Raw genomic sequence first — 24250 nt, forward strand, 5'->3', positions numbered from 1 at the left:
CGTTTTGCATGCAATATGTCCTTTCTGTAGCTGTCAGGAATAACTTATTTATGGTATATATAAAAAGTACAAAAGAAAACATATTGTAACCTTATGAGAGGTACCTTTTTTCGTGATTATGAATTTATAGACTTTATTTGAGATTTTAGCCATCTTAACTTTGATGTATATAGAGATTTCTAGTAGTAATATTTTAAAAGATAACTTCCTGACTCGAGTTATCCTTAATAGTAAGGCTCTGTTCCCTACACACATCCCTTCTTCTCTCACAACACTCACAAACATCCATGATTTTATAAACACTTTTCACCCCTAACTCGAGAGGAATGTTTGTCCTTATGTTCTGGTTGGAGAAGTTAAGTGTGGTGAGTTTTTTTATTTTTAATTAAAACAAACTTGGGACTTCGGCGCAGTGGTTAAGAATCCGCCTGCCAATGCAGGGGACGCGGGTTCGAGCCCTGGTTCGGAAAGATCCCACATGCCACGGAGCAACTAAGCCCGTGCACCACAACGACTGAGCCTGCGCTCTAGAGCCCGTGAGCCACAACTACTGAGCCCATGCGCCAGAACTACTGAGCCTGCGCTCTAGAGCCCGTGAGCCACAACTACTGAGCCCGTGTGCCACAGCTACTGAAGCCCGCGCACCTAGAGCCTGTGCTCCGGAACAAGAGAAGCCACCGTAATGAGAAGCCCGTGCACCGCAAAGAAGAGTAGCCCCCGCTTGCTGCAACTAGAGAAGGCCCGTGTGCAGCAACGAAGACCCAATGCAGCCAGAAATAAATAATAAATAAATAAATTTATTTAAAAAAACTTATTGTTTCCAAAGCGGGGTGGGGGGAGGGATAAATTAGGAGTCTGGGAATTAACATATGCACGCTACTATGTATAAAATAGATAACCAACAAGAACCTACTGTATAGCACAGGGAACTATACTCACCGTTACGTAATAACCTATAAGGGAAAAGAATCTGAAAAGAATATATGTATATAACTGAATTGCTGTGCTGTACACCTGAAACTTACACAATATTGTAAATCAACCATACTTCGAAAAAAATTTTTTTAACATCTTTATTGGAGTATAATTGCTTTTCAGTGGTGTGTTAGTTTCTGCTTTATAACAAAGTGAATCAGTTATACATATACATATGTTCCCATATCTCTTCCCTCTTGCATCTCCCTCCCTCCCACCCTCCCTATCCCACCCCTCTAGGTGGTCACAAAGCACTGAGCTGATCTCCCTGTGCTATGCGGCTGCTTCCCACTAGCCATCTATTCTACATTTGGTAGTGTATATGTGTCCATGCCACTCTCTCACTTTGTCCCAGCTTACCCTTCTCCCTCCCCATATCCTCAAGTCCATTCTCTAGTAAGTGTTATTTTGAGATAATCGTAGATTCACATACATATATAGGAAATAATACAGAGAGGTCCCATGTATCCCTTACCCAGTTCCCCTATCTTGCAAAACTCAACTTATAATATCACAACCGGGATATTGGCGTTGATACAATCAACATATAGAACATTTCCATCAATTAAGTGTGGTAAGTTTAATAAGGAAGTATTTTTGAAAGCAATGTGAACCTATGTATAGAAAACAAAACTTATTTTTAAAACTGAGAGACAAAATGTAAAATAAAACACTTAGAAATTAAGTTTAAAATTCTAAGATTTTATTAATATAATTTAAATCTTTATCTGTACATATTAAGCTAGATATTACATTGGAAGTGCCACATTTCAGTCTTGGTCCCAGCTCTTGGCTATCGGCAGAGCATTCTCTGTGGTTGGCTCACCCAGCTCTTCCACAGGTAGGCTGGGAGAAGGACTTCGGTGCTAATGCAGAGACGACTGGCGCTCAGAGAGCGTTCCATCTCCTCTCCTCCCCCCAGTCCAGCAGTGCACATGTCACGGTGTTAGTTAGTTATTTATATGATTTCCCCAAATACCAATCGACAGTTCACCTTGACATTTCAGACAAATATACAGGCTTTGGGAAGAACTCACACTGGCGAGCAGAATAGGTAATGAATGGGAAATTCTTTAGTGTGTCATTGACCCCTTATAATAAGTGGAAACTGAGGGCCACATTTGGCAAATATCTGATTTCTTTGATTAATTTCAACAATCGGTCCACAGAATTTAAGCTTCAGAGAGATTTTTTTTCCTGCTTTGTTATGAAATACTTTTGGTAGTCTCTAGGTCTAAATTGGAGCCTTTCTCTCTGTCCATTGTAGAGGTCAGCCTACGGCCACACGGCAGTTTCTCTGAGGCCAAATAGTAAATACAGCTTTGCTCTTCGTAGTCAAAATGGAGATCCTGTAAAGCATGATGATTGGCAAAAATTGACAACAAACAGATTGAGCATACCTACCTTTAGAATTAAAAAAGAGCAAGTACCCAGATTCTCTAGTCGTCCTTCTAGAAGCACATCAACTCCTCCTTTGCCAAAATTTACCAAGCACTTTTGAGGAGGAAAAGCTAGCACAAGGATATCTGTAATTCTCTCCGAGTGGTAGGAGTTATGGGGGTTTTATTTTATTTATATTTTTAACTTAACTTTATTTTTTTAATTTTTATTTTATATTGGAGTATAGTTGATTAACAATGTTGTGTTAGTTTCAGGTGTACAGCAGAGTGATTCAGTTATACATATTCTTTTTCAAATTCTTTTCCCATTTAGGTTGTTACAGAATTGAGCAGAGTTCCCTGTGCTGTACAGTAGGTCTTTGCTGGTTATCTGTTTTAAATATAGTAGTGTGTATATGATCTTTCACATTTTTTTGAATATTTTATGACAAAAATGTTTACTACTGTCAGAAAAAATTAGTAAACCTATCATTAGTGTTTGGCAGGTGATAGATAAGTGGATGACCATCCATTCTCTGGAAAACATTTCCTCTGATGTATAAGAGAGGAGGTGTTATAGAGGTTCTGAATATTGCAAATCCAAATAAACATGTATCAGGAGAGAAAGCATGCATTTTTTTCTAAACCATTTCTATCCTTTGATTCTGTTCTAGGGCTATAGCACTGACATATCAAGAGCACTTTGGAGTGACTTATTTAACCCTCTCAGAAGACCCTAGTCCTCGAATAATTTTCCACAACAGATGTCCAGTAACAGTACTTATAAAGGAAAATACTAAAGGTATATGTTATAGTATTGAATTTAAATAATACAAAACCTATATTCTTTCTGGAGGTTTTTGACTTCGTAGTTACCTGTGACCCTTAAATAAAAGTGAGCTTCTCTGAGAAGTTTCTCTTGCCCCATTACGTTTAGTATCCCCAAGTCTTTTTCCTCAAGGCCTAAGTCTGCATATGCCTTTCTTTTTTCAATTTTAGATACTCCAAAGTGTGAGGTTTATTGCAGAAGAATTCCTCCTGAGTGCTCAATTCATCATGAGCTGTATCATCAGCTTTCCAGTTATCCAGACTGCAGGACCAGAGACCTACTCCCCAGCCTCCTTTTGAGAGTGGAACTGCTGGAGGAAACGACGAGTGAGTGGAGCGACGCCATCGACATCAACAATCAGGGAACACAGGTCAGTGAGCCGCGAGGGTTCCTGCCAAAGCCCAAAGAAACAGTCCCTTTTTAAGGTTTTGGTGGTTGTCTGTTTCTAAACATAGTTTTCTAAATGCTGAATGTCTTGTCTCTGTGTGAGGGCACATGTGTATCCACTTTTACATCTTCAGTGGGCTATAAATTCTCAAACCCAAGTATGTATCTCAAAGCGTACTTTGCAACTGTTTATGAGAGGGGAGCACCAGTTAAGCAAGCCCATCTTGGGTCTAAATCCAGGTCAAAAATGAAATAAAATTGTTAACCTTCTTTACATGGAAGATAATCTAACTCTCCAGATCTTAGGACAATTATATTGTCAACCCTAGATTAATCACCTCTTCTGAAAATTTGCTAAGTGTAAAATATACATATTAATCCTAGTAGTGCGTGAAACTTTGCAAATATAAGCACAGTTTTAAAAACCTGAACAGTTCAGATGTCCTGATTTGTCTCTGTCTTCCTCTGGATGTTAGTGATAATATTTTTCTTGAAAATGGCACAGGAACCTAGCATTTCCTTTCTGCTCTACTTAAAATTTGCCATTTTCAGTACAATTCGGTGGCATTAAATACATTCACAATGTTGTAAAACCATAACCACTATCTATTTCCAGAAATGTTTTGTCATCCTGAACAGATACTCTAAACCCATAACTCCCCACTCTCCCCTCTCCCCAACTCCTGGTGATCTCTAATGTACTTTCTGTCTCTGAATCTGCCTACTCCAGGCATCTCACGTAAGTGGAATCATACAACATTTGTCCTTTTGTGTCTGGCTTATTTCACTTCGCATAATGTTTTCAAGGTTCATGCATGTTGTAGCATGTGTCAGAACTTCATTCCTTTTTATGGCTCAATAATGTGCTGAACTTTTTAAAAGTCCTTTCACATGTATTAGTCCATTTGATCTTCACGACCGGCTTATGAAGTAGGTCCTACTGTAATGGTTACGGCACACGTGTTAAAGTTATAAATGTACTTACAGTGATAATAACGGTTATCATTTAATAAGTGCTTAGTGTATGCTAGGCGTTGGGCTAAGCACTTTACATTCATTCTTACGTAACCTTTGCAGCAGCCACACGAGATAGGGACTGTCACCTCCACGTTCCAGAGGTGCAAACTGAGATCTCCAGAAGGAACATGGCCTAATTCCCATGTGTTACAAGGGAAGGGACTGGGATTTTATCCAGACCTGCCTGACTGCACAGCATGTGCTATGAGTGCTACTTCCTTACCTGGAATTCCTTAACTGCCCTCTTCCCCAGTCCTGGTGGCACATTCTTTCTCATCTCTCAAGGGATTCTCTCCCTACACCCCTGTGAAGTCTCCTGCCCACCCCCCTGGGACCCTCTACATACTCACACAACATTTGTAACATTTAATTGCATTCACTTCTGTAAATGATTTCCTACCAAGTCAAGATTCCTGGCAGTCAGACACCTGCCTTATTCATCCACAGCCTACAGCAGAATGCCTGCCAACACAATGAGATCTGAACACATGTCATACAGAAAAATGAATGAATGAAAGAGAAGATGAGGTTACCAAGAGAGGTCTTATAAGGGAGGAGAAGAGGGTCCCAGGCCTAACCTTGGGAAGCTCCAACATGTGGGTGTCATGCAGCAACAGACTGAGAAGGATCAGGAGAGTGGCTGGGCGAGAACCTGGGCAGAAACAGGAAAGCCCCTGAGAGAGAGAGTTTACAGGATGGCAGATGGTGGGAAGAGGGCAAGCAGGGTAGCCACTGGAAGTTACAGGTTCAGAGGCAGTGGAAGTGAGGGAGTGCAGGGACGGTGAGAAGTGTTCTTTCAAGAAGCGTGGCCATGAAGCAGATGAGATCAGTGGGGAGGAAGCCCTTTATATGCTGTGGGAAAGGAGTCAGTCGAGGAGACATGAAAACAGGAGCGAGGAATTGCCAGAGAGACAAGTCCAAAGCATGGGGAGTGTAATTCTACTTGAACAGAAGGGCCACACCCTCTTCTCTGTTGGCAGAAAAGAGTTGGGGATGGGCACAGGTGTAGGTAGAGATCTCAGGAGGGATGGACTGGGAAATGGAGTGAAGTGATACCCACTGGCCTTAAGTTTATTATGAAGTGTGGAATGAAACATCTGCTGAGAGACAGAGGGAAACGGGTGGGGGCCTGGGGAGAGTGTAGCTGTGGAAACAGGTGAAGGACATGGCCGGGGACAGGTGCAAGAGGGGCCCCGCTCACCTGGGAGACCTGCATTTGTGGTTCCCCAAACTACTGAGGGGTGTGATCTCCATCCGCAGTGCTCATGTGATGAACAGCGAAAATCTGCTGGGTCTGCGCAGCCCCAGAAGACGTTCCCCATCTCAGTAATTTACAAAATAAGTATCACCAGCTTCTCAAGGGTCCCTGAACTCCCCTGCATCGGTTTGAAGATGTTTGAAACCTTGCTTATATATGTCTAGGGAATTCTTTACAATAGGCATTCTGCCTGCCAAACCTTATTTTGGGGATTCCTGTTCACTCTAAATTTCCTCAAACCTTTGTAGTCAGGGACACTTCAAAGCTGAGAGGAGGTACTGTTTCCAACACCCTTATCATCCCTGGTCCTAGGACCCAGCAAAGTCTCATGTTCCCATTAATCTTTGAGGAGCTGTGTGCCATATGTCCCACAGACCACGGTTTACTTCCTATTCTGGAGGAAGATTTGTTTCAGGCCCTCACTGGCATCTCCTCAGTAACACACCAGGGCATATAAATCACTGGGGAGCTTGGGGAGCTGTGTCCTCTGATGAAAGGAAGCAGCCCTTCTGTAGGAGGGAGCTTGTCTTCCAGGAGCCTTTCCTCAGCCCTGGGTCACAGGCACGTGATGTGAATTTCAAAGCTGACCTAAAAAAAGCAGAATTAATAAAAAAAAAAAAAAAAAAGCAGAATTAAAACACCATAAAATCTCCATTATGCCCCAAGGAAGAAGACTCCTTTAGCTTTTGTCAGTCATAGAGATGCCCCTGCCTTGGTCATGTAAATAAGACCGTGTCATGTTGTATAATTTTGACATGGAATATGAGAAGGAATATGCAGACAGTAACTTTATGGTTACACAAAGAAGTATTCTTTGGATCAAGAGTTAACTAGAAGACCTGAGAGCGTGTCGGCCACAAAATCCTGATGGGGGTGGGTTTTCTGGGGCTGTGTCCCTGGCTCACACCTGGTTAGAAGACATCTCAGCCAGAGGCCCCGCAGTGGCAACTGGTGCTCTTATCCCTAATGACAGTGGGTGGGAGCCTGACTTCAGGGAGGAAAAATCTTCAGATTCTCAATAAGTAAGTAAAAGCACGAAAAATAAGCTTATGTTGATAATTTTAAGTCCTAATTTTGATCCTATCAGGGAGATACTTTAGAATCCTGTCACAGTGTAGGGGATTTCAACTGCTGATAGCTCAAAACCTTATTTTCGTCAGTTAGGCAACCTTCTTTGGAAAAATTCAAAACAAAAAAAGGTACACAGAAAACATAGTAGTTACTTTCTTACTAATATAGACATTGAGAAACATTGCTTCAGTCGTTCAATCCACAGGACTTCTCGAGATTAAATATGCGCCAGACATTATAACCTGGCGCTGGGACTACATAAAATCCAGTGAACAAACATGGAACACAGCCCTTTCCCTCAAGGAGACCATGTGTAGAGGAGATAGATGATAAGCAAGTAATCCCATGGGTCGTCGTACTGTTGAGAACTCTGGTAACAGCTCTGCAGGAGAGGCGGGTACAGGTGTGCTGTTATACGGCAGACTAATTTGAGAGGCCAAGGAGAGTGTCAGTGGGTAAGAGACCTGGCATCTGTGCCTTAAAGGAGGAACAGGTATCAAGTATTAGACGAGAGAATGGGAGATTTTTCTTGGCAGAAAGAACAATGTGTTCAAAGCTTTGGTGCTCAGAGAGGGAGCATCGGCCTTTCAGGGATCTAAATGCCAGTGTGGCCCTAGTGCCAGATGAAGGAAAAGGGGGTGAGAGAGGAGGCTAGTGAGGCAATTCAAGACCAAACCTGGCAAGATGCTGTAACTCCAATCAAGGATTTGGGGTTTTATCTTAAAAGCCACGGGAAGTGATTGAATTGTTTACGAAAAGCAATTTCTGAGCCAAAGAAGAACGAGCAGTTTGAACCCCAAAAGGCAGATTAAAATTATCTCTTTGCAGGTGAATTCTCTTCTACAAAGATACAGTAAATTCTCATGATCTTTGGCTCTTTTTTTTTTTTAATTTATTTTATTTTTGGCTGTGTTGGGTCCTCATTGCTGTGCGCGGGCTTTCTCTAGTTGTGGCGAGCGGGGGCTACTCTTCGTTGCGGTGCGTGGGCTTCTCATTGTGGTGGCTTCTCTTGTTGTGGAGCACGAACTCTAGGCGCGCGGGCTTCAGTAGTTGTGGCACATGGGCTCAGCAGTTGTGGCTCACAGGCTCTAGAGCACAGGCTCAGTAGTTGTGGCACACTGGCTTAGTTGCTCCTCGGCATGTGGGATCTTCCCTGACCAGGGCTCGAACCCGTGACCCCTGCATTGGCAGGCGGATTCTTAACCACTGCACCACCAGGGAAGTCCTCATGATCTTTGACTCTTAACAGAAGTGTTTAGTTGGGTCAGCATCATTGCTGTTTTCTTCTCCTATAAGCTCTGTACCATTTACAAAGTGCTTTCACATCCAGTCTCCGTTCTTTCATTCATTTATTCAACCAACTTTTACTGAGGACCTATCAAGGGCCAAACCCTTCTCCCTGAATAATGTATAATTCCCACCTTCAAGGCACCTGCATAGCTAAATAAATGCAGTCGAGTGTAGTAAGCCCTAAGATAGAGGCTTTGATCACTGCAAAAACTCTAAGATAGTCGGGGCAGTAATTTTGATGTTTATGTTACTGATGAGAGGATTGAGGCTTAAAAAGTAATCCACTAGATGGTTTATAATTAAGCAGCATCAGGCTGGAACCTGGGTCTGCTCACATGTGGCCCAGTCTCGTTTTTCCTATACCAAGCTAAGAGCACTGTCTGTTCTTTGGAGTCCTGCCCTGGCTACAGACATTTCCACCTGAAAGTCGATGAAAGCACAGGTTAGAAGAGGTTTTCTACTTTCCCCTTTCACCTAGAGCAAGAGTCCCTTCCATGACATCCCACCCTAGAAGATTCCGAGTGTCATAGTCATGGCTTATTCCAGCAGTGACTATGAGAAAGTTTCTGCTTATGTCAAGCTGAAAACTACCCCTCTGTAGGATCTCTTCATCCATCCTGTTTAACCTGCTGAGGCACCACAGAGTACTTACTTCCCCTTTAATAGAGCAACACTACAGTCATTTGAAGGCGGCTTCAACATCTTCTCTAACCGTTCCCTTATCCAGGCCAAACGTTTCTGGTTCCTTGAATCATTCCTTCAGCAAGTATGATTTCCAGACCCATCACCACAGTTACCCTGCCTGAACACACTAGTGTGTCATGTTCTCTTTTAAAAACCTGGCAGCCAGAATTATACATACTATTCCAAATGTGGTCTAACCAGCTATTACCTCCCTATGCTTCCATTAATAAATTAGAAGATTGAGTTAGCTTTTTATTAACGAGTTCAGACTGTTTGTTATTATTGAACTCGTGGTCAGCCACATCCCCCAGATCTTTATCATGTGACTTGCTGTACAGTTGACATTTTTTAACCCAATGACAGGACTTAACATTTACCCCCGGTAAATTAAATCTTGTTGCTATTGGCCTAATCCACTTGTTGAAATCACTTTAAAAAAATTGTGATGCTGTCATCCAACATATTTAAGTATCCCTAGTAGCTTTATGTCATCTATAGATGTGGTGAGCATGCATTCTACATGTTCATCCAAGTCATTAATAAACATGTTGAACGGGACAAGTCCAAGGTCAACATGCTGCAGTGAGTCCCCAGACACTTCCCTAATGCATAGGTTCAATCAGCCACTAACACACCAAACTGTACTGTCATTTAGCCCACATTTCTTAAGTAAGAAAATGTGTCTAAAAGCACTTTTAAACTATACTGTATAAGATATTTCTTATCTTGCTTGCAAGAATATCATGAGACACTTTGGTAAATGCTTGATGAGCCAGAACTCAAATGCGTAATCAGTCCATTTGGTGCAGATCAGACAGGGGTAACCCTGAGCACGAATGCTTAAAGGGCATGTAGTCATTTTCAGAGATATCATTAGCATCCATCCCAAAATGTTTACATAGAGAAGAAGTTGTCGATCCAAGTGAGAATCTGCCTTATAAAATGTGTAGTGCAGATGTTTTGGCTTCTTGCTTACTTCGGTCGCCTCCCTCACCCCCCCACATCAGGGCCAGAAGAGATATCAGCAAGTTGACACCCAATTGTAACATCTGCCAAGTATCTTGGTTGAGAGTCTCCTATGTGTTTACAGTTTGTTCTGGTTGAGTCACCATTGCTTCCCAAGATACTCGGGAGTAGGGATTTCCCTAAAATATTTTTCAGTAAGTATACAGAAGGAAGAATTACACCCAGAATATCTGTTATTTTCTTCTCATCCTTATCCAGTCGTTCCTACCTTAGAAATTTCCCCCCCCCCCACTTCTTTTCCTCTCTGGGAGATCTAATTCATCTCCGAGCTTCAGCTACCATCTGTGTCACCCAGTCACTCCCAGGTACCTGTCTCAGACACCCACATCCCTCCCGAGCTCCAGCTCTGTGTTTCTGGCCACCCACCAGACACCTCTGCCTGAAAGACCTGCAGTCGCCTCAAACCAGCGTCATCTGAAACCAATGGGATCATTTTCCATCCCCTGAGCCAGCTTCTCCTAGAGTCTCTGCTTCAGTTAATATCACCACCATTTTTCCAGTATAAAAACCTTAGATAATATTGATATAAAGTTGTACTGAATGCCTGCTTTATGTCAAGCACTTTACACAAACATTGTCATTAGTCTGCATCGCGTCTCTTACAGGTAGATGGCACCTGAAGCTCAGAGAGGTTAACTTGCACAGGGCAAGTGGACCTGGGATTCAATCCCAGGACTGTCTAGCTTCCAAGCCTGTCTTTTTCTGCAGCATCCCAGTACCTTCCTTTCCCTCTCTTCCCCCATTCTTCCAGTAAGTCACAAAGTTCTGGCAGAAATTCCACAGAAGTGTCTCTGTATCTGCCCCTTCTCTCTGTGACCAGGGTCTACTTCAGGCCTTTTATTCATCATCTCTCTCCCAGATTTTAACAATAACCCCTTAAAGGGTCTCTCTGTTGTCAGCCTTCCTATCCGCAAATCTGTCTCCACAGCTACCACCAGAGTGATTACTAAGACACAGAGTCCAGTGCAGAAAAGCCTCTTCAGTCCACTAGACTGCTTAAGACAAACCACTACCTGCAGCCAAGCAGGCTACATCTTACTGCCTTATTCCCCCTGCAGGTTAGCATTCAATCCCGTAGCATATGGGGAAATCTCTTCTTCCCTTCAAAGTCTAAATCTTGAAGTCTTCCATACTATGATTTTCCTTCCTAAGATATTCTTTTACAAACTATTTGATCTGGGGATATAAGTATATTTTTTCCTTCCCAAAATAGAGGGTGAATTGTTCTATAGATTTTTGCCAAAAGTCAGCAGAACAAATGCAATGCCTGATTACCATATCTTCAGATCTATTTGTGGAGGCTGAGACATCCCACAATCTGTCATAGACAAGCTGGAGACCCAGGAAAGCCATGGTGTAAATTCCAGTCCAAGGGCAGGAGAAGATGAAATGAAATGTTCCAGCTCAAACAGTGAGGCAGGAAAAAAGGGGCAAATTCTTTCTTCCTCCACATTTTGTTCTATTCAGTGGATTGGATGATGCTCACCTACACTGGGGAGGGCAGTCTGCTGAATCCACTGATTCAAATGCTAATCTCCTCTGGAAACGCTCTCACCAGCACATCCAGAAATCATGTTTTAATCTGGGCACCCGACGGCCAGAGTCAAGTTGACACAAAATTAACTATCAGAAAGGAAGTGCAAATGTGAGGTGGGAGCAAAATGAATCAGGTAGAAGAAAGACAACTGAAGAGGGATGAAGTCCAGCAAGTGTGCTGTGATGGGAATTGAGCCCAGTTATGGAGAGAATTAGTACAAATTGGAGGAGGGGGTGGCTTAAGGACTTTTAATAACAGGGATACCCGTTATGTAACTGAGCTGCAGTGCTGGATGCTTTGTAACTGCCTCTTGATTAACCCTGGATTATTCCATATAGTCTATCAGGATAAAAAAGAGAGAAAGAATGGGAGAGAAAGGAAGAGAGGTAGACTTCCAAGAATACTTTCAGTTATTTCCTAGGCGTCACCTTGTAACTTAATTACTCAGTAAAATTAAACTGGGGTAATTTTTTAAAATATTGTTTGTTGGATAAAAATATAGTAAATAATCATTTTAATAAAGATAACTGAATATGTAGAAAGCACAAGTTACGTTACACTGTTCCTTATTTGTAATTGTAGTAAAAGATAATGTACTAACTGGGAGGCAGGACCTAGGCCTCAGTGGTTTTCTTATAGCCACAGTGTGTAAGAGAAAGTCTTACTGATCTAAGTGCTCTAACACAGACACAAATGACAGAACACGGAGTATTCCCCAAATGTTTTGTGGTTAAAGCAGCAAGTCTCTTACTATATGTTGCCTATAGCCTTCCACACACATACCCATACTACCAATGTGAAGTGAAGAAAGTAAAAAATAACTAAATGACAGCATCGATCAGGACTGACTAGCTTATTCTGCAATAATAAACAACTCACAAAAAAAGAGAAAAATCCCCTTGGCTTTTTTTTTTTTTTTTGCGGTACACAGGCCTCTCACTGTTGTGGCCTCTCCCGTTGCGGAGCACAGGCTCTGGACGCGCAGGCTCAGCGGCCATGGCTCACGGGCCCAGCCGCTCCGCGGCATGTGGGATCTTCCCAGACCAGGGCACGAACCCGTGTCCCCTGCATCAGCAGGCGGACTCTTAACCACTGCGCCACCAGGGAAGCCCCAACCCCTTGGCTTTTTATTTAAAAAAAATCAGTCTCTTAATTCATTCTTCCCCTCTCCACCCCCTCCTCCCCAAGATTCTAACCAGTCACCACATCCCACTGGAATGCAGTACTTCTGAGTGATGCCCTCTTAGCCTGGATGTGGCTCCTTTTCATCTAGAGATGTATGAACTCATCGGCTCCCCTCTCCCCGCCGAAACACAGGACAGGATAACAGTAATAACTCCTGCAAGCTGGAAAGAGGGAGAATGAGACACATACACAGCCTCTCACCCACAACACATCTGAAATTTTTCTGAGCACATATTGTGTGGGGTTTTATTCCTTGGAAACAAGGAATAGTCTTCAGGCCCTATCTCTGCTCATGGGAGAGCTCTTTTGCCATTGTTCTTCCGGTCCCTGGATCTACCCTCAGAGATCCTCCTTGACCAACATCTGAAGTTGTACTGAGTCTCGAATAATCGATCACAGACTCTTCTAGCTCATGAGCTTACTAGGCAGTGGTGATTTCTCAGAAACTCGGTAGACTGCTTAGCTGCTTGATTCCAGAGACTTCCATGTGCTAATAACCACATCCTTGGTCCTTTTAAAGACATATTTCTGTACCGTCTTGCTTCCTTACCTCTCTTTAGATTTAGGAGAGCTTCTGTGGCAAAGTTAAACTATTCATCTAAAACTTTTTTCTGAGTCACTTTAACAATTAAGACGTTTTAACAGTGAGTTCTGATGGCTATACATAGCCCTAAGTGAGTATTAATCTGCCTTCATGTTCAAAGATCAAGTTTTATCTCTTACCGTTTGAGGTTAAAAGCATTACTGACTTTGCAAAGCCCTGAATTTCTGGAATCTCTTTATTCTCTTGAATTTCTATTTGCAAACTGGCCAGTTCTTTCCTGAGCTCATCGCTTCTTCATAGTGAAACACATTGCCAGACACAGCCAGCAGCAGCCAGCACTCACTACTTATGTTTTGTTTTCAAACCTCATCTTCTAGAGCTACAAATCTATTAGGTTTATAATCTACCTCCCAAGTAATCTCAGACAAGTTTTACTAAGTGTCTTGCCACTTTGTAACATGAATTCCCATTCTCGTAGCTTTCAATATCAATTCCTACTGCCTACCCTTAAGCCAAGGACTCAGATTGTAGGTTTTTGCTGGAACCCTATTTCTATTACCAACATCTCCATCCATTAGTCTAGGCTACATTACACAGTCCTGTTTACTTCTTGCTCATGCTACATCCCAGGGTTTGTCATCAGGGGCTCTGTTCTACATGGGCACTCAGGGACCCGGGTTGACAGAGGCCCCATCATCTTCTGTCTGGCTTATTGTAGCACACCACCCCCAAACCTAGAGGCTTGCAGCAACGGTGCTTCAGAGGGTTTGGTTGGGTGATTTTTCTGCGTGAGCCTGGGATCACTCATGCAGCTGCATTCAGGTAGAGGGTTGGTTATGGATGAATTCAGCTGGGAAGTCTGGGCAGCTCTCTTACCACGTGGTCTTTCCTCCATAGGGAGGCTAAACCAGGCTCTCTTACATGGTTGGCAAGAGGGCAAACCCCAAAAAGCAAGCCTTATCATGCTCCTTCTTGAAGGAAATGGACACAAAACTGTTGCCCTCATGAACTTCTACAGAGACCATGATGGTCAACACCCTGAGAGGGAGAAACATTTTATACATCTCTGCCTTGGAACTTTTAGCTCTTATCTCATTATTTGTGTACTTGGCTTTTTCACCACCGAGGCTGGGAGCAACTTGAGGGCATGATTTCTTCTCAGTGCCTACCGCAGTGAGGAGCTCCTTTAGGCTCACCTTAAATATCCAATAATTGATTGAATGATTAAATGATCAAACCATTAGACCAAAACAAGAATTTATTTTAATTTCTGGGGGACCTGGCACTAATTCCTCTGGCACTTGGGTTCCCAACTCTCTAATCCCTAGAGCTCACGTTGTACAAAATGCTTGGCGTTGCAGGTTATTTCTCTACATGTGAAAGGAGACAAGAGTAAGCTACAAGAATTAAAGTCTGTGTTTCTTCCGTTCTAGTGATGAGTAAAAGGGACACCCAGCAATATTTCTGTCCAGGGTCCAGGTTTTTGGCTGGAAGGCGTACCTTAAAGGTTTAGGTTAATTTGCTTACTTTCAGAGTTCCCTGGGCAGTTAACAGAAACCATCAGCTTGCCTGAACCTTATCTCAGGAAGTACACGTATCCTCACTTCAAAACGCCTGCCGATTGCTTTCAGAATGAGCAGAGCAATAAGTACTTTCCTCTTCTGATCCCCTCCTTCCCTTCTTTGAGGGGTAGTAGTTCTGGTTTCTAACACTCTCTGCTAAAACCCTGGGGTATGCCCTGAAGTTATGGACAGTCCTTGAGAGGAAGGAATACACATGGGAGCACAGGACCTTAAAAAGGTTTGTGTCAAATGAATAATCCCATGTCTGTAAGCCTGGAAGAAAGCAGTTGACTTACTTTACATATCATACAAAATAATAGCTTTTATAAATGTGACTGTCTCTCAGAGAATATCTGTTTGTTTTAGATTCGTGAGCTGAGCCATTTTTTAGGTTGGCTGCATTCCACCTTTTATCATAGTCAAGTTCAGTTTTTATCTTGGAACAAAAAAGGGCAAACTCAGGATACAGAGTCTTTTGAAACAGATATTTTTGCAAAACAGTCCATTTGGGAAATACATCCATAGAGAATACAAACTGACTCCACTCCTGCCCTCAAGAAGTTGAGAATCTAGTGATTGAGTCTATGGTATAAACCAGTGACTGTAATACAAGCAATAAGATGTGTGATCAAACAGAAGTATGGTTAAAGTGTTTTAGGAATGTAGGAGTAGGTATCAGTCTGAGGAAAGGAATGGAAAAATTAGAGAATACCTTCCTGGAATAAGGTGTCCTTACCCTATATGTGCAAAGATCCACAGAATTTGGAAAGGATTTGCATGGGGGGACAGCGCGTTGTCCACACAGAGGGTGCTGAGGGGCATTCAGGGACCTAACTAAGCTAGAGCAGTGGCCATAGAATGAAAAAGAAGGCTAGGGCAGGAGTCGGCAGAGCAGGAGATGAAAGTAGGGAGGAGGCAGAGGTGACCAGGTGCCCTGGATGCTCAGGATTTCTGAAGGAGGAGCCGTTGTACAAGAAAAAGCCCAGTAACCTTGAAGTCACTTCCAAGGGTGAGAATCACAGACTCCTGTGGTTCTGTGTACACTCTTTCTGGTACCTCTTCATTTGGTCAAAATTAGAACACATTCATTACATGCCAGGCAGACACCTAGCTTTGTTCCTTCATCCAGGAATTTTCAGTCTTTCTTCTTTTATTTGCGGTTCTAACAATAATAAAGGGTCTAGCCTTGGACGGAATTGATACTGCAAATCATCAGTATCAACATTCCCAAACACAGGGAGGTTCTTGCCCTTACCCTCAGGTAATGCTGGCAGTGGACATGATGTTCTCGGAGTTGTTTTTCAAATAGTTCTGATTTCAAATATTTATCCGTTTAAGCAACGTTGGTATTTAATTCTGAAAGGACATCCGTTCTGCTGGCCTGGCACCTGGCTTCTGAGATAGAACTTTTTTTTAAGTCTTAGTCCACCTTCTCATGGAAGAAAAATTCATTTTAACTCCAAGCAAATCAAGTTATCTGACATTCTTGTTACAAGTTATGTGAGGGACCTTGAGGGGACTATAGCATGTCTTGTTGTTGGGTTTTCGGGTATGTTTTTGTGTCCCCAGCGTAAAAGGGCATCATTATGGTAGTAAGTCAAAACTCAAGAGCCTGAAAGTTTTTTGCACGTTGCATTTCAATTCCTGTGTTTTAGGGGTTTTTTTCCCCACAGAGATTCATACGCACACATAAAGGTGGCCCATGGCAGGGCTCCAGCCCATACAGAGTTATTTGTCAATTCCAGAGAAGCAGAGAATGAAGACACTCATGCCCTCTCATCCATCTTTTTTTTTTTTTTCTATGAACCTTATAGCTGGATATTGAAAAATCTGGATTTGATTCTTTTTTTTCATTTCAAGTCAGCTGAATAGCCTGTACACATGGATATAAAGAAATATAACCAGGAAGTGTTTGTGGTATTGAATCAGAACTTAAGACATTTGAAGCCTCTAAGAGTTTTATAGTGTCTGGCCTTACATTTAGGTCTTTACTCCATTTTGAGTTTATTTTTGTGTATGGTGTTTTAGGGAGTGTTCTAATTTCATTCTTTTACATGTAGCTGTCCAGTTTTCCCAGCACCACTTATTGAAGAGGCTGTCTTTTCTCCATTGTATATTCTTGCCTCCATTGTCATAGATTAGGTGACCGTAGGTGCATGGGTTTATCTCTGGGCTTTCTATCCTGTTCCATTGATCTATATTTCTGTTTTTGTGCCAGTACCATACTGACTTGATTACTGTAGATTTGTAGTATAGTCTGAAGTCAGGGAGCCTGATTCCTCCAGCTCCGTTTTTCTTTCTCAAGATTGCTGTGGCTATTAGGGGTCTTTTGTGTTTCCATACAAATTGTAAAATTTTTTGTTCTGTTTCTGTGAAAAAATGCCATTGGTAGTTTGATACGGATTGCATAAACATAGGCAGAACACTCTTTGACATAAATCGCAGCAAGATCTTTTTTGACCCTCCTAGAGTAATGAAAATAAAAAACAAAAGTGAGCAAATGGGACATAATGAAACTTAAAAGCTTTTGCACAGCAAAGGAAACCATAAACATGACGAAAAGACAGCCCTCAGAATGGGAGAAAATATTTGCAAAACGAAGCAACTGACAAAGGATTAATCTCCAAAATTTACAAGCAGCTCATGCAGCTCAATATCAAAACAACAAACAACCCAATCAAAAACTGGGCAGAAGACCTAAATAGACTTCTCCAAAGAGGACATACAGATGGCCAAGAAGCACATGAAAAGATGTGCAAAATCACTAATTATTAGAGAAATGCAAATCAAAACTACCATGAGGTGTCACCTCACACCAGTCAAAGTAACCATCATCAAAAAATCTACAAACAGTAAATGCTGGAGAGGGTGTGGAGAAAAGGGAACCCTCTTGCACTTTTGGTGGGAATGTAGATTTTGATACAACCACTGTGGTGAACAGTATGGAAGTTCCTTAAGAAACTAAAACTAGAACTACCAAATGATCCAGCAATCCCACTACTGGGCATATACCCAGAGAAAACCATAATTCAAAAAGACACATGCACCCCAGTGTTCATTGCAGCACTATTTACAGTAGCCAGGATGTGGAAGCAACCTAAATGTCCATCAACAGAGGAATGGATAAAGAAGATGTGGTACATATATACAATGGAATATTACTTGGCCATAAAAAGGAACAAAATTGGGTCATTTGTAGAGACATGGATGGACCTAGAGTCTGTCATACAGAGTGAAGTAAGTCAGAAAGCGAAAAACAAATATTGTATATTAACGCATATATGTGGAATCTAGAAAAATGGTATAAATGATCTTATTGGCAAAGCAGAAACAGAGACACAGAAATAGATAACAAATATATGGACACCAAGGGGGGAAAGAAGGGGGTGGGATGAATTGGGAGATGGGGATTGACATATATACACTATTGATACTATGTATAAAATGGATAACTAATGAGAATGTACTATATATAGCACTAATGAGAACGTACTATATATAGCACAGAGAACTCTAGTCAATGCTCTGATGTGACTTAAATGGGAAGGAAATCCAAAAAAGAGGGGATATATGTATACATATAGCTGATACACTTTGCCGTACAGTAGAAACTAACACAACGTTGTAAAGCAACTATACTCCAATAAAATTTTTTTAAAAAAGGACATTTGAAGCCATTTCAATAGTGTTTCTTATTGCTTTTCAACCTTATTTTGAGTATTCTTTTTGCAGGTTGTGTTCCTGACTGGCTTTGGCTGTGTGTATGTGGACACTGTCCATCAGTGTGGCACAGTCTTCATCACTGTGGCCCCAGAAGGAAAAGCTGGACCTATTTTAACTAATACCAACAGGTAGGCTTAATTAGTATCCCAGTATCAGCAGGGTATGTTTCCCGTTATAAAGTTGTAAACCTACTATTTGCCATTCTTTGTCATCCAAATATATACATTAAAGCTTTTGGTTAATTATTGTATAATCCATAAGGGTATGGTTATTAGCATTAAATTACACCCATAATAAGAAGCAGTATATCATCTTCTCTGGGTACCCCTTCCAGTTCTTCTTTGGTGAGTGTAACAAGCTGATTTACAAACTAAGACATGCATCTTAGAATTATACATTATCATTAGCATGAAATGCAAATTAATACTTCTCTATCCACATGACCACCTAGTAATTAGTAATTAGACTTAGCTACAGCAAAAATAAAGTCACCTCTTAGAGCCACATTTTCCCCCATTCGACCTGAGTGTTGCCATCAGGTTTTACAAATACGAACCAGAGTTATTATCCTTAATTTAAAGGAACTCATATAATTCAGTAGGGATAATATGAAGATAGTCCCTCCTTCCAAAAATTAAACAAGGGCAAAAGACAGAAAATTCTAGGAAGAGGAAACACAGGTAATCAAAGAAATGCAAATTTAAATAAGACTACTTTTACTTACTGAATTAACAATGATGTTCCATCATATACAGTCCTAGTAAAAGTGTAAATTGTTACCATTTTCTGGAAAGCACTTTAGTAATATGTATCAAGAGCTTTAAAATCCCTCTGGCTTGGAAATTCCACTTTTAACAGTTTTAAGAGCTTGAGATAAGCAATAATTAGAGAAGTAGGAAAAGGTATGCAGAGAGATTTTATCACACTGCTAATTATAATGGCAAAATATTCAGAGTACAAACCCCATCAGCAGAGGAATAGATGATACATAAATGTACCATAAATGGTATATCCACAGAAAAGAGACTTATAGGATTTTAGTGGAAGAGAAAAATACATATGATGACTTAAATAAAGCAAACAGAATATAAAATTGAACATATAAATATCCTAGTTATGTGCACATACAAGTACATGTATGCACACACATTCTCACACATACGCAAGGAAAACATCCCTAGAAATAACACTGAAAAGAAAAGAATCAAAACTGTTAATAGATGTGCGGTTATAAGTGATTATTTAATAATTTTCTGTATTTTAATTTTCTACACGGAGAATGTACTTTATAATCAGAAAATTTTTAATTTTTTAAATTTTTAAAATATGAAATAGTAATATCAACTTTTATACATTTGTTTAAGCTCCTTTTTTTAAATTTCCTTGCTTTTCATATATGGTTAAGAACTCATTAATTTGGACCTTGCCAAATTATCATTAATTTGAATTTATAATATTTCAAACAGGTTGGGTAGACTGTTTCCTTTGCCCAGCAGTGTTTGTAAAAAAAATTAATAGTGTAACAAAACTGGAGACTACATTTTGACTTGCATAACCCAAAATTTCAAGCCCACATGACAATTTCAGGAACGTTTTATTTAGGGCGTTAGTAGGGCATTGTTTATGACAGTAGCAACAATCCATACATTCAGTGGTAGAAATAGGAAAGGGACAAGTATTTGCTTGTATTTCCTGAATTCATTTGTTCAGCAAATATTTTTCAAGTGCTTACTGGATGCCGGTGCTGTTGTAGGGATGAGGATATACCAGTGACCGAAAAGCCCCAAATCCCTGCTCCCGAGGAGATCACATTCTCATAGGTGGGGAAAGGGAGGACAGAGAATAAACATAATAAAAAAGGAAATTTTATGGTTCAGTAGAAAGTTGGAGTTCTGCAGGGATAAAAACAGAGCCTGGGAAGGACTAGTAGTACCTGGGCACAGGGACAGAGAGAGTGTAGTTTTGAAAAATTGATGTAGGTAAACCTCACCAAGAAGTTAACACTTGAGCAACTTGAAAGCAGCGAGGGGGTTAATGATGTGGTCGTCTGGGGTGAGCTTTCCAGACAAAGGGCACAGCCAGTTCAAAGGTCGGAAGCAGTGTGCCTGGCATATTGGAGGAGCGTGGAACAGGCCAGTGCAGGCCAAGTGTAGAGGGTGAACAGGAAGGCACTAGTGCCTGGGGTCAGGGAGGGAAGAGCTAGAAGGAGGGGGCACGTCGTGTAGGGCTTCATTTTAATTCTGAGTGAAACCAGGAATTCATTGGAGCTTTTTGAGCAGAGAAGTTACATGATGTGACCTAAATTTTTAGAAGACCATTGGCAGCTTCATTTTTTAAGTTTACCGAAGTATAGTTGATTTACAGTGTTACAGTGTTACAATGTTAATTTCTTCTGTACTGCAAAGTGACTCAGCTATACACATATATATTCTTTTTCATAGTCTTTTGCATTATGGTTTGTCACAGAATATTGAATATAGTTCCCTGTGCTCTTGCAGTAGACTATAGAGAAGCACAGGAGGAGCAGGGAGACTGGTCAGGAGACTATTACAGTCATTCACACTGGAGGTGGTGATGGCTTAGGCTACACTGTCAGGGGAAGTGGTAAGAAATGGTCAGATTCGGGATGTATTTTAAGGAAAAGCCAATGGGATTTCCCTGACACATTGGATAAGGGTTGAAAATAGAGGCATCAAGGAGGACTCCAAAATTTTTGGTCTGAGCAGCTGGTAGGATGTGGCTGTCGTGAACCAAGATGAGAACTACTGCATGTGGGACTGGGGGTGAGATCAAGAGTTTGACTACAGACGTGACCGCTTGAGATGTCTTTTGAGACCTGTAAGTCACTACTATGTGGATGGGCAGTTAGAAATACAAGATCAGAGTTCACGGGGAGTTCTAGGCTGAATATGTGACTTTGGAAGTCATCAGCATATAGATGCACATCAAATCATAGGCCTGGAAGAAGATCTCCAAGGGGAGTGAGTGGAGATGGGAAGAGAAGAGGACCAAGGGCTCAACGTTGGGCACCTTAACTTTAAGAGGAGGGTGTCGCATAGGTGATGAGTGACCAGACATGCAAGAGCTGAGAGCAGACATGCAAAGAAAGTTTTTCCAGAAGGAGGAAGTTATCGACCCCGTCAAATGCCATTGTAGGGTGAATGAGTCACAGACTAAATGCCCATCATTTGATTTAGCCACATGGAAGTCCCTTGGGGGCCTTGACGAGACTTGCTTTGGTAGACTAGTGGGGACAAAGGCCTGCCTGGAGCACAGTTAAGAGAAAATGGAAAGTGAGGAATAGCAGACAAGGTGTATATGCTTTGGAGTTTTTATGTAAAGAGGGTCAGGAAAATGAGTAATAGCTAGAGGGGGAGATAGAGTTACAAGAGGGATTTTTTTAAGACAAGAGAAATAAGAGCATGTTTATAAGCTGCTAGTAGTGAAGAAAAAACGATATAGGAAAGGGGTGAATTTCTGGAGAGATGACCTTGACGGGAGTGAGAGCCCAGTGGTTGAGCGCGCGTTAGAGGGGTTCGCGGAGATGGGAGCGTGGGCAGCTCAGCTCTAAACGTGGCGGGGGGAGCAGAGCACATGGCCTAAGACGCTGGGAGCTGGGCTGTTGTGGTGTGGGTTCATGGTGAGTTTTCTTCTGCTTGCTGTACTTTTCCAGCGTAAGGCATCTTGGTTATTTTATTATGACTTTCTGCTTTGTGATGATCATGACAGAGAATTAGTGCACAAAGAACTAGAGGGATTTGAGAATAAAAAAATCTGGTGTTGATAAGGGAAACATGAGACAGCAACACGACAAGAACTTGTAATAGTCCCTTTGGGAACATTTCCCAATACTGTTGGAGTATGACCGGCTCTGTCCAGACACGATGTACTGAAAGTTGAGTTCTTATTTGTTTCTTATGAGAATCTGATAGGACATCAGGAGGTGTTTAATAAGGCACTGTCATTAAACACTAAGACATTAAGGAAGAAAGGGAGGGAGGAAAAGAAAAGCAGAGGAGACTCATGTTCTTTTCCCTTTCTCCTGTAGAACTCTGGAGAAGATTGTGACATTTAAAATGTCCATCACTCAGTTGAGCCTGGCGGTGCTTGATGACCTCACCTGCCACAGAGTATCATCTGAGCTCCTGAGACTCACACTGGACAACGTTTTTCTCCAAATAGCCCCGGTGGCTAGTCACGTCCCTGGGGAAGAGACGGCCACCGCCCTCTTTCACCTTTACTGTGTGGAGGTCTGCTGTAGGGACCTGCAGTTGGACAACCAGCTATATAACAAGTCCAATTTCCACTTCGCTGTCTTGGTCTGCCAGGGGGAGAAAACAGAATCTATTCAGTGTTCCAAGATGCAGAGTCTCCTTACGTCCAGCAAAGATTTGGAAGAATACAAGAAAAACTGTTTTATCAAACTTTGCCTCACCTTAACTGAGGGCAAGAGCTTCTTATCTGATATTAACGAGTTCAGTTTTGAATTGAAACCTGCCCGCTTATATGTGGAAGATACATTTGTCTACTACATCAAAACTTTGTTTGAGACCTACCTTCCTAGCAGCAGCCCAGCCGGTCACCCCACGGTCTTTGCAGATGGGAAACAGGTGTTGCCCGTGCAGGTCAGGCAGCACGCCAGGGCCTTGGTGCATCCTGTGAAGTTACGGAAGCTGGTGATACAGCCGGTGAATCTCCTCGTCAGCATCCACGCTTCCCTCAAGCTGTACATAGCCTCCGACCACACCCCGCTCTCCTTCTCAGTGTTTGAAAGAGGCCCCATCTTCACCACGGCCAGGCAGCTTGTCCACGCCCTGGCCATGCACTACGCCGCGGGGGCTCTCTTCAGAGCAGGTGAGGACACAGCCCAGGGGCCACGATGAGCTGGAGCGTGAGCAGAAAGGAAAGGCTTTGGGGTGGACTTACTGACTTCGAGACATAGGGAAGCAGCTTGGTAGGAGGTGAAGAGCACAGCCTTTGCAGTTAGATAGTAATGGATTTGAATCCAGACTCTTCCGCTGCTGGCTGTGAGGCCTTGGGCAAGTTATTGAACCTCCCATGTCTCAGTTTCCTCATCCATAAAATGGGTTTTAAGATATTTGACAGGAAAAAGTGAAAGTATGTAAAGTACCCTGAATTTTGGTTGGCACTTAATGAACACTCAAGCAGTAGTAGCTGTTATATTTGCTGATATATATATAACAGAATTTTAATCCCATTTAGCAAACACTTTCAGCTCCTTGCAGGCACAAGGCTCTATGTTAGGGCACTAGTGCGGCCAGAAAAACCAGCCCAGGCCCTCAGGTTCTGGGCCTAAAAGAAATCCAGTTCTGGGCTGTTAGCTTTCTTCATTACAGTCCATGAATAGCTCCAGATGAGAAATTCAGAGGATTTGTGTGCTCGTCAGAGGCATGAAGAGCCTTCTACCTACCCAGCGCAGCCCTGCCTGTCTAGACAGATGGCAAAGAGACGGCTGTAGGCATCTCAGCCTCTCCACAGACCTGAGCCCGGGGCGGGGGGGAGTCCGCAGGGGGTGCTTTGAATATGTGTACAAAATGTTGTATGGGGAGCACTGTGCACTGAAGCTTGCTTTGGAGACCAAGTTGTCTCCTGATACCCTATGGTAATTGGCTTCAGAACACGCCTTCTTGACCTAAGTTCACTCTAAAGTGGTTTCAGTCTGGTAATCTGGCTCCTCGCGTTCCCATGCATTCAAGCAACTGACACCAAACAACCAGAGTGGGTCTTGCAGCCCCTTCTGGTAAAGAGCATGGAGGTCTTCC

At 42.1% G+C, this 24250-nt stretch overlaps 1 protein-coding gene across 2 annotated transcripts in view; it reads left to right on the forward strand.

The window, feature by feature from the left end:
- VPS13B (vacuolar protein sorting 13 homolog B) overlaps nt 1-24250 on the forward strand; it is an 818081-nt gene that overhangs the window by 774587 nt on the left and 19244 nt on the right. For both annotated transcript variants that reach the window (XM_065895774.1, XM_065895773.1), the window contains exons 52-55: nt 3029-3156; nt 3354-3553; nt 18477-18595; nt 22516-23321. In XM_065895774.1, the coding sequence (XP_065751846.1) occupies nt 3029-3156; nt 3354-3553; nt 18477-18595; nt 22516-23321 (1253 nt within the window). The remainder of the gene's footprint in view (nt 1-3028; nt 3157-3353; nt 3554-18476; nt 18596-22515; nt 23322-24250) is intronic.

This window comes from Phocoena phocoena, chromosome 17, assembly GCF_963924675.1.
Source record: "Phocoena phocoena chromosome 17, mPhoPho1.1, whole genome shotgun sequence".
Classification (NCBI taxonomy): domain Eukaryota; kingdom Metazoa; phylum Chordata; class Mammalia; order Artiodactyla; family Phocoenidae; genus Phocoena; species Phocoena phocoena.